The 17,629-nt window shown below is 36.5% G+C and overlaps 1 protein-coding gene across 1 annotated transcript in view; it reads right to left on the bottom strand.

Moving 5' to 3' along the window:
- The window catches only part of LOC128645218 (protein mono-ADP-ribosyltransferase PARP14), a 285,203-nt gene that overhangs the window by 224,689 nt on the left and 42,885 nt on the right, over positions 1-17,629 (bottom strand). The window contains exons 6-8 of the mRNA XM_053698043.1: positions 10,921-13,169; positions 6,943-7,179; positions 6,188-6,409 (exon numbers count right to left, since the gene is read on the bottom strand). Of these exons, the coding sequence (XP_053554018.1) occupies positions 6,188-6,409; positions 6,943-7,179; positions 10,921-13,169 (2,708 nt within the window). The remainder of the gene's footprint in view (positions 1-6,187; positions 6,410-6,942; positions 7,180-10,920; positions 13,170-17,629) is intronic.

Genomic DNA, 17,629 nt, shown 5'->3' with positions numbered 1-17,629 from the left:
TAAAATAACAAACTTTTGATTGAAGTTCTAAAAACTAAGTATAATCACCATAGTCCTCTCACACCTCCTATCTAGTCTTTGGGTGCAAGAGAATGACTGGAGGTGACGTAGAGGGGAGGAGCTATATAGCAACTCTGCTGGGTGAATCCTCTTGCACTTCCTGTAGGGGAGCAGATAATATCCCAGAAGTAATGATGACCCGTGGACTGATCACACATAACAGAAGAAAATAGTCTTAATTTCTACTGTTATAGTAATAAATTCCTGTGACACCATGAACCTAGAAATTTGCGTTCCAGCAGGTTTCGAGCTAAGGGTTCCTGATGTCCTAATCTATACCTTTACTATGTTAATGTATAGTTATTATGAACGTTATGTTTACTTATTATCTGGTCCTTCTGTCAACCTGAATATGGCCTTCAGGCAAGACTGGACTACATGTGGATAGATGGACCTCGTGTTTGTGAATGTTAAATTTAAGATTTTAACTTGCAACAAAATTGGAAGTTGTGATATGCTACAAGTAAGATTTGTCATTTAGATTCCTCTGTTAGAAGACTAACTGTGAATGTAACAAAAATCTTGGGCAGAACTCATGTTTTGTAGCCTCTTATGTTTGGGATTTGTGTCTATATCTCTGCTTTATGTATTAACGTGGACATGTTCGTCCCGGACTCTATTTACTTCCTAAATAAAGAATATTAATAAAAAAATTAAAAAATGAGCTGCTTCTTTCTTGCAAGACTGTATCTCACTGTACCCACCAGGATTGCAGGAACATGGTTGGTACAGTGAGATTCCAGTTAAGAAAGAAGTGGCTCATTAGTTTGAAAGGTAGACATCACACCTTTTTTTTTAAAAAAAACATTTTACAGTTTCAAAAAGGTTTCAAAACTCACTATCATAACCAGGAAAAGTCACAGCCATTTTTCTACGCAAGACATTAATATGTTCTAAACCGAAACCACACCAAAATAAAAATTATACGTACGCATTGTAAACCTTTATGCCCTAGCTCAAATGGGTTAAAAATAATGTTGTAATTGAAAAGAAAAATCAAATGCCATGTATTTCACAACCATATATGTTATAGTCATCACATAACAACACAGAATACTGTAATTTTAAAAACAGTCTTAATGAATCTAGACCATTGTTTATTAAAGCGACAGTGTACTGTGATTTTTTTTCTCCCATTTAATATGTTCTCAATTGTACCTGCTGGACTGTACACTTGGCACAATAATCACATCTCCTTGGCTATCTCAACCATGGTACCCCTCTCCTGAAAAAATTCTACGAATTCTCCTTCTTCTTACAGGTCCCAAGTATAATTGTTACAAATTCATTCTACATAATTCCCTGTCTTGTAGCATGGAAACTGTTGGGGAACCTTGGCCTCTCAAAGGCCTTTCTGAGGTTGCTAAGAGATCTTAATTAAAGACACCAAATTAATTTTGAAAACCTATTTTTCAGTTACCAATCAACAATCAGGAAATTCTAGTAACTGGCTTTGTACCACCTCTTCCAAAACATCATTTACAACCTCAATCCAGTTTTTGGATTGCATCCCATCAGGTCAAATCATCCTCAGAATATTTATTTTCATTTCAACTCTATTTGCATCCTGTTTGCCTCGTTTTTTTTAAATTTGTTCCTGTATGTTTAACGTTATGACTGTTAACATCAAGAAAGAAAGAGGAGGTTGGGTAGCATATTGGTCAGTTTATGGTCACTGTAATACTGCTGATTGGTCCATTTGTTCTGATTTTTCCAAATTAGACTTTCCATTGGCTACTGGTTTCTGGTCTCTCCTTCCCAATATTTGAAATATTGTTAGTTATTTTTTCATTTACTTTAAAAAGCTGCATTGACTACTAAAAGAAAGATAACACTAAATATTTGTCCCTGTATCTTTAATAAAATCTAGATTATTCCTTCACAAACTAGGATAATCCAAATTTAAGCCTGCTTAAAGTAAGGTAAACTTTGATTAATGAAAGCCCGTTTTTTAAAAATACTATTAAAAACAGGGGCACTTTCATTCATCAAAGTTTAGAAAGTAGCGGTTTTGTTTAAAAACGTACCTTTTTTATTTTCACAGCCAGAGCAGCTTCCCCCACCTGGAGATCCTCTCTTCACACGTCAGCAATGACTAATCCGGCTTCCTCCAATCATGGCTTTCCCCCCCAGGGCCATGCTATGATTGGAGGAAGCAGGATTAGTCATTGCTGACGTGTGACGAGAGGATCTCCAGGTGGGGGAAGTTGCTCTGGCTGTGAAAAGAAGAAAGGTAAGTTTTTAAACAAAACCGCTGCTTTCTAAACTTTGATGAATGAAAGTGACCCTGTTTTTAATAGTATTTTTAAAAAACTGGGCTTTCATTCATCAAAGTTTACCTTCACTTTAACATGTACCTGTGCTACTGTTTTTTTGTTTGTTTTTTTTGCTCTGCACATTACATAGTGCAGAGCCAGCATCAGGGAGTTGGCTAATGACTTACTGGTTGTAAGTACACTAGTTAGGAATAGGGATGCCAACATTTCGGGGCGAGGGGGGGGGGGAAATACCATTCCTGCTAATTAGCATACATTTTAATAAATAATTATACAGCATAAATAATTAACTAAAGCTGCTAGGACTGTTTTCAAATGATTACTTCTTTATAATTAGATTCTAAAACACTAACAACTAGATTTAGAGTTCTGGGTTAGCCGTCAAAACGCTGCTTTTTACCGCCCGCAGGTATTTAGAGTCAGTCAGGAAAGGATCTAACGCTCACTTTCCAGCCACGACTTTTCTATACCGCAGATCCCCTTACGCCAATTGCGTATCCTATCTTTTCAATGGGATCTGCCTAACGCTGGTATTTAGAGTCTTGGCTGAAGTGAGCGTTACACCTCTACCGACAAGACTCCAGCCGCAGAAAAAAGTCGGAGTTAAGAGCTTTATGGGCTTACGCCGGTTCATAAAGCTCTTAACTACTGTGCTCTGATCGGAACAGCCAATAGAATGCAAGCTCAATCTGATTGGCTGATCCAATCAGCCAATCGGATTGAACTTGAATCTGATTGGCTGATTCAATCAGCCAATCAGATTTTTCCTACCTTAATTCCGATTGGCTGATAGAATCCTATCAGCCAATCGGAATTCGAGGGACGCCATCTTGGATGACGTCATTTAAAGGAACCTTCATTCGTCGTTAGTCCGTCGGTGAGGAAGGATGGCTCCGCGTCGGCTGCTTCAAGATGGACCCACTCCGCTCCGGATGGAAGAAGATAGAAGATGCCACCTGGATGAAGACTTCCGACCCTCTGGAGGACCTCTTCTGGCCGGATAGGATGAAGACTTCGGACCCTCTGGAGGACCTCTTCTGGCCGGATAGGATGAAGACTTCGGACCCTCTTCTGGACGGATCGGTGATACCCGGCTGGGTGAAGACAGGGTAGGAAGATCTTCAGGGGCTTAGTGTTAGGTTTTTTAAGGGGGGTTTGGGTGGGTTAGAGTAGGCGTATGTGGGTGGTGGGTTGTAATGTTGGGGGGGTATTGAATGTTTTTTTTTTACAGGCAAAAGAGCTGATTTCTTTGGGGCATGCCCCGCAAAATGCCCTTTTAAGGGCTGGTAAGGTAATAGAGCTGTTAACTTTTTATTTTAGAATAGGGTAGGGCATTTTTTTTATTTTGGGGGGCTTTGTTATTTTTTTAGGGGGCTTAGAGTAGGTGTAATTAGTTTAAAATTCTTGAAATCTTTTTTTTTTGTAATTTAGTGTTTGTTTTTGTAATTTAGTGCTTGGTTTTTTTTTGTGATTTAGTTTAGTTGATTTAATTGTAGGTAATTGTAGTTAATTTATTTAATTTATTTATTGATAGTGTAGTGTTAGGTTTAATTGTAACTTAGGTTAGGATTTATTTTACAGGTAATTTTGTAATTATTTTAACTAGGTAGCTATTAAATAGTTAATAACTATTTAATAGCTATTGTACCTAGTTAAAATAAATACAAAGTTGCCTGTAAAATAAATATAAATCCTAAAATAGCTACAATTTAACTATTAGTTATATTGTAGCTATATTAGGGTTTATTTTATAGGTAAGTATTTAGCTTTAAATAGGATTAATTTATTTAATAAGAAATAATTTATTTTGTTAGATTAAAATTATATTTAATTTAGGGGGGTGTTAGGGTTAGGGTTAGACTTAGCTTTAGGGGTTAATACATTTATTAGAGTAGCGGCGAGGTCCGGTCGGCAGATTAGGGGTTAATACTTGAAGTTAGGTGTCGGTGATGTTAGGGAGGGCAGATTAGTGGTTAATACTATTTATTATAGGGTTTGCGAGGCGGGAGTGAGGTGGTTTAGGGGTTAATACATTTATTATAGTGGCGGCGAGGTCCGGTCGGCAGATTAGGGGTTAATAAGTGTAGGTAAGGTAGCGGCGACGTTGCGGGGGGGCAGATTAGGGGTTAATAAATATTATGTAGGGGTCGGCGGTGTTAGGGGCAGCAGATTCGGGGTACATAGGTATAATGTAGGTGGCGGCGGTGTACGGAGCGGCAGATTAGGGGTTTATAATAATATGCAGGGGTCAGCGATAGCGGGGGAGGCAGATTAGGGGTTAATAAGTGTAAGGTTAGGGGTGTTTAGACTCGGGGTTCATGTTAGGGTGTTAGGTGCAGACTTAGGAAGTGTTTCCCCATAGGAAACAATGGGGCTGCGTTAGGAGCTTAACGCTGCTTTTTTGCAGGTGTTAGGTTTTTTTGCAGATCAAACTGCCCCATTGTTTCCTATGGGGGAATCGTGCACGAGCACGTTTTTCAAGCTGGCCGCTACCGTAAGCAACGCTGGTATTGAGAGTGGAAGTGGCGGTAAATATGCCTGTACGCTCCCTTTTTGGAGCCTAAAGCAGCCCTTCAGAGAACTCTAAATACCAGCGTTATTTAAAAGGTGCGGGGGGAAAAAAACATGCGTAGCTAACGCACCCCTTTGGCTGCAAAACTCTAAATCTAGGCCAAAGTTAGAAGAAATTTGACACTGACAGCATCTATATTTCTATATTTAATCTTTATTTAAACTGTAACCTGGACCTTAAAAATACCGGCATGGCAGTAAAATACCGGATTGATGGCAACCTTAGGTAGTGAGGGAAAACCCCTAGACTTTGTTGTGCGTTAAATGTACATTTTCATAAGCATTGAAAACACAGCAAAGTTTTTTTTCTCATGTTTAGGTGCTTTAGCTGCAAAATGTGTAAAACATGTATATTGCAAAGTTTACCTACACATAATGCTTTATTTAAAAAAATGCTTTTTTTACTACACTGTCCCTTTAATGTTAACGGTTAAGCTAAAAACCTGCATTCAAACATATTTGGCATCATGATCATCAACACTGAATTAAACCGCTCCTATGTTTTGCTTTTGCTGCATATCTTTTGGTTTCCTAAAGGACGGTGAAAATTATTTCATTAACTCACTAGAAAACCTGTGATATCCCTGTTTCTTATAGTTTGTTTTTGTTTGTTTTTGCGGTCTATGGAATGCTGTTTTCCAGTTTTAAAAAAATACTCAACTGCTATGTAATGTATGTGTGCATATACTACTTTGAATCCAGACCATGATTTGGAGGAAAAAAATCTACTGAGAAAAAAATCTCAGCATTTTGTTTGTGCAATTAAATTCCAATACATTTATTGTAAGAAAAATAGGCACAAAACCCTAAACATAATAAATTAATAAAGATTTGAGATTAGCCTAGATTTGTAAATAATTCAGTGATCTATACAGAGAAGGGGGATAATCTCTAATTCATGTTTTATTCCAGGCAGTAGACTAACTACATTTTGAAGAGATACCTAAAACAAAATGATACCCACAATTTTTTTTTGTGATTAAGACAGAGCTTAATGCTGTGAAAAGATTCATGGAAAGTGTTTTCTTATGGATTCTAATACTGCTACTGTATTTTCTTAATACACAGTGCAAAACTTCTAGACAACCACATGATAACTATGATTTTCTTATGTATTTCTAATTGATTTTAAGAAAGTTTGCAAAGCTCATCTAATAGATTGGAACCGGCTCCTTTGTAAAATATGGTTCTAGCATGTGGCTATTAAACACAGATAGATTGTAACTACTGCAGTGCCCAGCTGGTTATAAGTCAACTATTAAAAATAACATAGCTGTTACCTTGAGAACATCCACATCATTTGGATGGAGTACAAGGATGACCTCCTGAAGATGCTGGATCTTATTCTTGCTGCTGAAGTTGAGAATCTCATCAAACATTAAACTAGCAATCACTGTAGGTGGGTAACCAAGACGTCCAGTTCCAATTGCAGGAAAACTTACAGATTTCATATTTGAATTCTCTGTTATTGCCAGGCAGTTATCTAACATCTGCCTTAGCATCTGAAAAACAGACAAGGATTTGGTAGGTTGTGAAAGGCATTTAAACAGGTAGACATGTTTGACCCTAAATAATAAAAAAAAATATATATATATTTATCTATATTATTTTTTTAAAACTACTCATAATGCTAATTGAGTTAAAGGCACTTTCTACTAATTTACCTATCAACCAATGAGCATTAACAGGAACTTCCAATTAGCCAATGAGCATTAGTAGGAAGTATTTATCAGCCACTGAGCACTTTTTTTTACTTTTCATGCAAAACATTTTTGAATCCCAATAAGCAGTATCTCAGAGATTCTAACTTTGTATTAATAAACCAAATACATAAAATGATCCATATGTTATAAATTAAAGACAATAAGCCTTTCTATAAAAAGTATGGAATAACAGTGACTCATTAGGGCATCTTCAGCTGGGAATGCTTTAATTTTAAATAATTATAATTAGGACTAATTATCCTTATGCAGAATCATTACATGGATTACAAATTGTATAAGAGGTTAGAAGTCAGTTGCAAAAAATGTCTAACCTTCTCAGAAGCACCTTTTCCATTGTCCCAGTGTGGAGTTACAAAATGAATAACCTTGTGACAGGACAGGGCACACCCCTCTGTTACATACACACTGCCTTCATCCACTTGGGAACCTTTGCTTGCTTCATTTAGGAGTTGTTGTAGTCTTTTACCAGCTTTCTGATAAAGAGCTCTTGAAGCTGCTCCACTGTCCAGATCAAGGTCCTTTCCAACACTGTTTACAATGACATCAGTCTAAACATAATAAGATTTTCATCAAATATTGTTTCAGTGATAGGATAGGATTCTTTTCTCATAATTAGAAATAAGTAAAATAATTCCTTAAAGGGATAGGAAACTCCAAAATTTTATTTCATGATTTGGATAAAACATAAAATTTTAATCAACCTTCCAATTTACTTAATATAATCAAAACTTCATTCTCTTGTTATCCTTTGCTAAAGGAACAGCATTGCACTACTGGCAGCAATACCAACACATCTAGTTAGCCAATCACAATAGACAAATGTGTGCAGGCACCAATTAGCAGCTAGCTCCCACTAGAGTAGGATATGTGCAGATTATTTATTTATCAAGGGATACCAAGAGAATGAAGAACAATCAGTTTAATTGTGGCTCTTATTCTTTTTTTGTGTTAAAATGGTGCTGGTTCCATACTCCAAAAAGAGCCATAGAAGTAAACTCTAACGCCTAGATTTAGAGTTCTGCGTTAGCCGTCAAAAGCAGCGTTAAGGGGTCCTAACGCTGCTTTTGGCCGCCCACTGGTATTTAGAGTCGGCCAGGTAAAGGTGTACCGCTCACTTTCAAGCCGCGACTATTCCATACCGCAGATCCCCTTACGCCAATTGAATATCCTATCTTTTCAATGGGATCTTCCTAATGCCGGTATTTAGAGTCTTGGCTGAAGTGAGCGTTACACCTCTACCGACAAGACTCCTAACGCCCATGGAAAGGCTGTAGTTAAGAGCTTTATGGGCTAACGCCGGTATATAAAGCTCTTAACTACAGTGCTCTAAAGTACACTAACACCCATAAACTACCTATGTACCCCTAAACCGAGGTCCCCCCACATCGCCGCCACTATAATAAATATTTTTAACCCCAATCTGCCGACCGCACATCGCCGCCACCTACATTATCCCTATGAACCCCTAATCTGCTGCCCCTAACATCGCCGACACCTACATAATATTTATTAGCCCCTAATCTGCCCCCCCCCAACGTCACCGCCACCTAACTTCAAGTATTAACCCCTAATCTGCCGACCGGACCTCGCCGCTACTATAATAAATGTATTAACCCCTAAAGCTAAGTCTAACCCTAACACCCCCTAAATTAAATATAATTTTAATCTAACGAAATAAATTAACTCTTATTAACTAAAGTATTCCTATTTAAAACTAAATACTTACCTGTAAAATAAACCCTAATATAGCTACATATAGCCCCATCGGATGAAGACTTCGGCCCGGCTGGGTGAAGATGACTCAAGGTAGGGAGATCTTCAGGGGGTAGTGTTAGGTTTATTTAAGGGGGGTTGGGGTGGGTTAGAGTAGGGGTATGTGGGTGGTGGGTTTTAATGTTGGGGGGGTTGTATTTTTATTTAAAGGTAAAAGAGCTGATTACTTTGGGGCATGCCCCGCAAAAAGCCCTTTTAAGGCTGATTACTTTGTAATGTAGAATAGGGTAGGGACTTTTATTATTTTTTATTATTATTATTTTATTAGGGGGCTTAGATTAGGTGTAATTAGTTTAAAATTCTTGTAATATTTTTTTATTTTCTGTAATTTAGTGTTTGTTTAGTTTATTTAATTGTATTTAATTGTAGGTATTGGTAGCTAATTTATTTAATTTATTTAATGATAGTGTAGTGTTAGGTTTAATTGTAACTTAGGTTAGGATTTATTTTACAGGTAATTTTGTAATTATTTTAACTAGGTAGCTATTAAATAGTTAATAGCTATTTAATAGCTATTGTACCTAGTTAAAATAAATACAAAGTTGCCTGTAAAATAAATATAAATCCTAAAATAGCTACAATATAATTATTCGTTATATTGTAGCGATATTAGGGTTTATTTTACAGGTAAGTATTTAGTTTTAAATAGGAATACTTTAGTTAATAAGAGTTAATTTATTTTGTTAGATTAAAATTATATTTAACTTAGGGGGGTGTTAGGGTTAGGGTTAGACTTAGCTTTAGAGGTTAATACATTTATTATAGTAGCGGCGAGGTCCGGTCGGCAGATTAGGGGTTAATACTTGAAGTTAGGTGGCGGCGACGTTGGGGGGGCAGATAAGGGGTTAATAAATATTATGTAGGTGTTGGCAATGTTGGGGGCAGCAGATTAGGGGTTCATAGGGATAATGTAGGTGGCGGCGGTGTCCGGAGCGGCAGATTAGAAGTTAATTGTGTAATGCAGGTGTCAGCGATAGCGGGATCAGCAGATTAGGGGTTAATAAGTGTAAGGTTAGGGGTGTTTAGACTCGGGGTTCATGTTAGGGTGTTAGGTGCAGACTTAGAAAGTGTTTCCCCATAGGAAACAATGGGGCTGCGTTGGGAGCTTAACGCTGCTTTTTCGCAGGTGTTAGGTTTTTTTTAAGCCCAAACTGCCCCATTGTTTCCTATGGGGGAATCGTGCACGAGCCCGTTTTGGCAGCTTACCGCTAGCGTAAGCAACGCTGGTATTGAGGGTTGAAGTGGCGGTAAATTCGGCTCATCGCTCCCTTTTTGAAGCCTAATTCAGCCTTTCAGACAACTCTAAATACCAGCGGTAGGAAGCAGCGGTAGGAAAAAAAGCTGCGTTAGCTACGCGGGTCTTTAACGACAAAACTCTAAATCTAGCCGTTAGTTTTGTAAACTTAGGGAAAGTGATACTTTTTTTGTCTCTTGCACATTTTCCTTTTTTTTTAGCCATATTACCAAGCATTAAAGCGAAAGTATACTTTAAAATTGTTTCCCCTTAATGCGTTTCCAATTAGTTGTTATACCAGCTACAGAGTATAACTTGTATGATCAATTGTTCCTTTATGTTTATTTTTGTATATGATTAGCAGTTGTTGATCATTAATCATTAAAATAGGTTGTTCTTGGAATGAAATCGAATCTCCTTATTTTGTCACTTTCTGTACATACAAATGCTCCTTATCTTATCTTGATTTGTATACCAAATCCCAATACTTAGTAAGAACAATGGGAAATTAACATTTTATTACTTTTCTCTCCTAACTCCCTGTCGGAGTGTAATTTCTTCTGCTCACGATGTTTACACAGCTTCTCTATAGCCAATACTTAAAGGGACACTGAACCCAAATTTTTTTTCTTTCGCGATTCAGATAGAGCATGCAATTTTAAGCAACTTTCTAGTTTACTCCTATTATCAAATTTTCTTCATTCTCTTGGTATGTTTATTTGAAAAGCACGAATGTAAGTTTAGATGCCGGCCCCTTTTTGGTGAACAACCTGGGTTGTCCTTGCTGATTGGACAGCACCAATAAACAAGTGCTGTCCATGGTTCTGAACCAACAATTTGCTGGCTCCTTAGCTTAGATGCCTTATTTTTCAAATAAAGATAGCAAGAGAATGAAGAAAATTGATAATAGGAGTAAATTAGAAAGTTGCTTAAAATTGCATGCTGTATCTGAATCATGAAAGAAAAAAATTGGGTTCAGTGTCCCTTTAAGTATAGAAATGTTCAGTATTGCTCGGGATACTACAAGACAAATCAGTTATTTCAAATGCTAAAATAATGGTAAATAAACTATTTGTAAAAAATTTAATACACTCCAGCAGGTAACAATGATCATTAGAAATAAATAAACGGGGATAAAAAATTAGGGTAAACTGTCCCTATAAATCTATTTAGTGTATATGGTTAATATTTGCCTCTTTCCCAAACTCAAAAACAGACTAATAATAAAAATATTATCTATTATAAATTTGTAATATCTCACTGCAATCTAAATTAAACATACGTTTGGGTCTTGAATGTTTCCTTGGATAATTTGTATGATAACACCTTCTTTAGTTGTGACCATTTTACACTTTTCTCTACTTTTTCCCGTGTCTACAGATGGCCTTTGTATTTCATCCCTTCCTTTAGTGCTATGTTTTGCAGAGGCTTCACAATTTTGATCTCCAAACTTAGCTTTTAAAACATTAATGAAGCATTGAATTATCGTATCACTAGTATCCACAAAATGAATCCTTTTAATGCTGTTTTTTTCTTGACGATCCACAAACTGCTGGACAGATTCCACGATTGTATGCACACATAAGTCCTCAGGGAAGCCAAAGATTCCTGAACTAACAGCTGGGATTCCAATGGAGCTATGACCATTCTCTGCAGCAAGTTCTAAGCTTGACTCTATAGCATTCCTCAGTAGACGTTGACATTTTGACTGTGAATTAAATCTAGGTCCAACTGTATGTATAACCTGCTTGCATGGTAGATTGCCAGCATCAGTTATTACCGAATGCCCAACTTGTATTTTTCCCATTTGTTTAATAATTTGATCACAATCAGTTTGTAATTTGGGACCTGCAGCATTCAACAGAGACAATGCCAGTCCTCCAATGTGCTGCAGATCTTCATTTGCAGCATTTATCAAAACATCAACACAGTGACGGGTCAGATCACCTTTATAAACTGCAATAACCACTTCAGGCAGTGTTACCTGGAAGACAGGTTCAGCAAGACTCACTTCATCAATTAAGTCATCTTCTCCATCCTTCAGCAAATTTACAAAACAATTAAATTTGTTTTTAACTGTGGTAACATACATATCTTCATTTTCTATAAAGAATTTCTTAGCACCAGGTTTATTAATGTGCAGAACATCGAAATGTAGCAAGGACAAAGCATTTTCTATCTGGGCAGCTGCTTCACGTACATACTGCTTTGGGCCACTAAGTACAAAAGATTTCTTCTTTGTTAACAATGTTATCTTTTTTTGTATTTCCTGCAAAACCTCATTTTCTTCCTTACAAAACTGCATTATAGCTGTAGATTTGGTTGAGATTTCCTTCTGTACTGGAGTGTTTTTCTCCATAAAATCATACAGTAGCTGGTAGGCTTCTTCTACTGTGGAAGTAAGACCTGCTATAACCACTTGATTTTCAGCCTCCACGATCAGAACAGTTAACATTTCAGAATTTAATTTTTCCTGTATACGAGTTGTAAGGCTTTTCCATTCCGCACTTTGGATTAACTGTTTGTCTTCAACAGAAACATATTTATGAACTATTGCCTTACGCATTTGCTCTTCTGCTTGTGACAGATCCTTAGAAGTGAGACCAGTAAGTGTAACAACATCACCGTCAATCTGAAATATCGCATTTATATTATGATGAAGGAGAAGTAGACAAGACATTTCATCATTATCAGCTAATTCCAGATATTGTCTTATTTGAGGGTCTATGTGAATGTTTTTTGATTTCAACTCTTGTATTTTGCTTAGAATTTCACACTTAGCAGCTATTACTTCTATTTTGAGTCCATTTAGTACAACCCTCTGTGCTGATACCTCATAACTGATTTGCAAATCTGGAGATTCCATCAATATGTTGCTCTCTAATCCATTTTTCTGCATCAGTTTATATAATGCTGGGGCCAGAGGCACAGTTATTTGTGTGCTTTTATGTTTTCTTTCCATCTGTCTAGTTATATCGTCAATTCGTTTCTTGAATATGGGCTCTGCCTTACTTACATCCTTTGAAAAACCTACTAGGAAAACTTTTTCTTTATTAATGTCAGCTTTGATCATGACAGTTTCACAAATGGACTTGTACACATTGTCTTTAATTTCTTCCCAAACTGATGTGTTGACATTGAATTCACAGGCTGTGAATTTGGAGATAATTAAAGAGAGCTCTGTGGAAACCTGATTTCTCCATGTATTGGCAGTTTTTGCCATTGTCCTATGATGTGCGGTTCTGTTGCTAGAAACAAAAAGCTTAATCACTGGGTTTTGGCTGCCGGCTTCAGGCCATTTGATATCACAGTATTGATCAGCCATCTTTTCATTTATGCTCTTTTTTATAGCTTCATCTTTCAGGATAAACTGTAATATGTATGGACTCATTGGGAATTCAAGAGGCCCAGGTATTTCAACACATGGTATATTCTTCCCATACAGTGCCACACCCAGTGATGGATAGAACGGGTACACAGATATAGACTTCTTTCCAAACAAGTGCTGCATTTCCAGCAGAGACTTTAGAACTAAAATAAATTTAAAAAAAAGAGATAGGTTTATAAAAGATATACAGATAGATACAAAATATACCATATATATATATATATATATACTTTACTATACAATGTATATATACAATACACACACACATACATATATATATATGTGTGTGTGTGTGTATATATATATATATATATATATATATATATACACACACAACGTACTGTGAAAAAGTCTTAGGCCACCACCAGCTTTGTTGTTTTAGCAAAGCTTAAATGACTCTACATATTTATTTATTTGTCAGTCTCTTTATTAAGATACAAACAGAAAATACAAGAAATATGTACACAAAATATAAAAAAAACACAATTTTCAGAACAAAATGGCAAAAGTCAGTATTTAGTTTGACCTCCATTGGCACTAAGAACATCTTGAACTCATTTTGGGAGACCGTCCTAAAGTTTTCTGAAGTAATCTTCTTCTACCAGGTTTCTTTCAGTACTTTGCAGAGTTCTTCTTTAGATTAAGGTTGTCTTTAATTTCTTTTTCTGTCCTGTTGATCCCATACTGCCTCCGTAATATTCAGGTCTGGACTCTGTGGAGGCTAGTCCATGACTGACAGTGTTTTATCAGCTGTTTTTCACTACAAATATGATTTCATTGCATAAGCAGTGTGCTTGGGATTGTTATCATGCTGAAAAATAAAACCATTCCCAATCAGGCACATTCCAGAAGAAATGGCATGATAAAACCTGTCTGTACTTTTCAGCATTCATGATCCCATCAATTCGGACAATATCGCCAACACCACTGGTAGAAATTCAGCCGCAGACCATGTTTCACTGAAGGCCGCAAGTACTCATTCCTCCGTCTCTCTCCAACTCTTCTTTTCACATATTGCCAACAATTAGACCCAAAAATGTCAAACTTGGATTTATCACTCCATAATACTCTTTCCACTGATTTTCATTTCAATCTCTGTGAGCTTTAGCATATCTTAGCCTTTTCCCACTGTTCCCCTTCCGAAAAAGTGGTTTCTTGACTGCTACCCTTCCACAAAAACCATTCTTTATCAAGCTTCTTCTGACTGTAGAAGGGTCAACTTGGCTTCCCGCTGAAGTTGCCAGATGATGAGCGAGGTCCTTACTGGACTTCTTGCAGTTTCTCAAAGTAGAAACTCTGAGTAACTTCTTATAATTTTTCAAAAGTATTCTTGGTCTTTTAGTCCTTGACCTCTCCTGATTCTTTACATTTCTTTATAACAGCTTTAATACCACATCAGTAGTTTGTTTGTTGATTTCCCTTTGAGAGTGACCTTGCTGATGCAAATGTATGATTGTATGCCTGCCAAATTCTGTGATCTTTGGCATTTTTAATGGAATGATGTGATTGAAACTGATAGCAAGCTTCCAATGAATTAAACTCATACTACAAGTGTATGTAATGCCAAAGCATGTCTTTTACAAACCTGGTGTAATAGGCCTTTTTCACAGCAGTCATTTTGACATGAAATAGTAGGACAAATACAGTTGTTAGCAATGACATTAATTAGGGTTCCATTCAGGGGCGTATTAATGCATAGGCGAACAAGGCCCGTGCCTAGGGCAGCAAATTTTGGTGGGCGGCACTTGCTTCCACGAATATGTGGTTTAAAAAAAAAAAACGTTTTATTTCAACAGGTGGCTTACCGCCGAGCAGTCATGTGACCGGCTTTTCTCCTTACTGTCTGTTTGAGCACATGACTTGAGGGAGTCACACACGTGTACATGGGATCTCCCATCCCAGCTGGCAGGTAAGTGAGAAAGAAGTGAGTGTGATGAGATAAGGGCACTGCCACAGCCAACAGCGGGCACCACTAAAATATTGCTGAGAGTCAGAGTCAGACTCAGTACTGTAGAGCTAGCCGCTGCCATAATTAAACACTTTTTTTTAATAATATAGTATTTTTTTCCACTGGAGATAGGATAGGTCTAGGCTAGCTAGAACTAGACCTATCATATCTGCAGTGGAAAAAAATACTATGTATTAAAAAAGTGTTTAATTGAGTCATTGAGGGTGAAAATCTTTTGAATTAAAATCTTCTTTTCACAATTGCTTTTCAATAGCCAGTCTCCTCTCACTAATTGCCTATTTGCCAATCTGGTTGTTTGCCACTGTAATTTTGTTTTGTGATTATGAAACGGGTTTAGGCATGGACGTGGCTGTGTGTGAACTGGTATAGACTCTCAAATCTCAGAACTTGAAAATCCACAATGCCAGAATTAAATTACCAGAAAAGGGGGCAAAATTACACATGTAATGTGTGGGTCTGCAGTGGAAAAAAGTACTATGTATTAAAAAAAGTGTTTAATTAATTGTGAAAACTTTTTGAATTAACATCTTCTTTTCACAATTGCTTTTCAATGGCCAATCTCCTCTCACTAATTGCCTATTTGCCAATCTGGAATTGATAAAGTTGTTTGCCACTGTCATTTTGTTTTGTGATTATGAACAGGTATAGGCATGGATGTGGATGTGTGTGAAGTATGAGGTATAGACTCTCAAATCTCAGAACTTAAAAATCCACAATGCCCTGGCTGGTGAACAATTAATTTGAAAATGCAGTGTAAAAAAAAGTCACATTATTCACTGATCAAAAAAAAATATGTCCAAAAATGGCAGGATTCTGACTGCCTAGAGCAGCACAAAACCTAAATATGCCACTGGCTCCATTCCATTTAGGCTTACGAGAGCCAGGTTCCTGCTATTGATCAAGTGTAAGAGGAGGTCAAACTAAATACTTCCCACTTTAGCCTATAGAAGCAGTTGTTTCTGATTTGATTCTGGTTTTTAATACGGGATATAAATATCTAGTATTTTCTGGTTGTATTCTATTAAAGAGACTGACAAATAATTATATATGATATTAGAGCTTTTGAAGATAATATTTGTATTATTTCCAATAAAATTAGAAAATAAGGTTTAATTAATCTTAACAGAAATATTTGCAAGGAGTTAAAAGGCAACTCTGAAATATGTTGTTAAGGTTTCCAAAGGTGGACAAACAGAAACCAAAAACAAAGATGTTTTGTTTGCTGACAGCCTATGTTGAACAATAATAGAGTCTAAGGGGCTGAATTATCAAGCCCTGAATGGAGCTTGATGCTCCTGTTTCCGCGCGAGCCTCCATAACTTGCCTGAGGCTGCGGACATCAATCCGCCCAATCCTATACAATCGGGCTGATTGACTACCCCTGCTTGCGGTCTGCAGGGGGCGGCATTGCACAAGCAGTTCACAAGAACTGCTTGTGCAATGATAAATGCTGTCGACATTTATCGATGTTAGGCGGACGTGAGATGATATATTGTATCATTTCCATCCGCACTTTAATAAATCAGCCAATAATAGTTTGTGAGTTTTACAACAGCAGAACATATAAGTTTAGCCCACCTGTAATATATTGTATGCATGTATATATAAGTACAGATATTGTATGGGAATCTGCATAAATGCATAAAAAAGGTGCAAGCACAATTGAATTTATAAAATATATAGGATATGTGAGTGATGATAAAAAAAAATTGTAATATAATCAAATGGGTAAATATATAGAAAAGCATGTATATAGACCAAATATATGTTCATTCAATTTCTCTACATGATAAATAAAATATTATCAAAACTAAGAATCTAAAAAAAAAAGGTGTGGACCTAATGACACTCAGTGGACAGGTGGAGCAAATGCATATCTAAAGAAATAGTTTAGTATAGACTAAGAGGCCTATCAAAGAGGGAACAGCCCTATGTACACACACTAGGCTAGTCTTATGGAAATTGAGAAATGTCTAATATAAAAAGGCTACTGAGATGATAGGAAGGGAGGCAACCAATTTACAATATCCTGTACCATCACACCAGGAGGGTCGTCACTCATCTTCTCCCTTCCTGACCAATTACCAGAGTTTGCTTTATCCTTATCCTATCCAAGGTCCTCACTACTGGTTGGTAAAGTATTATTGTGTTTCCATAATTAATATTGCCTAAGGTAATTTAGACTTCCGACAAAATGAATGGTGGTTTGTTTCAACTTTGTATAATATAAGTAAGTTTTTATTCTTACTTGCAGAAAGGATACAAACTACTTAACAGAGAATATGGTTATTTGTCTTAATATATTCATTTGGTTTGCATAGAACAGTACTTAGAGGACATATTAAATTAGTGTGTAATCCCTGTAGTTAAAATAAACAAATTAAATGTAACAATCAATCTTGCCTTGGGTGTACTTGACTGAATAATATATTATATTATTAATAAAGGATAATAATTGTACATTGAGCTAATTTAGTTACAATAGCACCTTGGTAAAAAAAGAACTGCAGTACAATAATTATTATTATCAAATTATTTTATAGAGCAGTAAACTTATAGTTACATTAATTTATCTTTATCTCCTATTTGCTGATTTAAGAAACGTTATTGTTACTTTTTACATAAATTTGTTGT

This window comes from Bombina bombina, chromosome 1 (assembly GCF_027579735.1).
Source record: "Bombina bombina isolate aBomBom1 chromosome 1, aBomBom1.pri, whole genome shotgun sequence".
Taxonomy (NCBI): Eukaryota; Metazoa; Chordata; class Amphibia; order Anura; family Bombinatoridae; genus Bombina; species Bombina bombina.
This window is presented reverse-complemented; position numbering and strand designations above follow the sequence as displayed.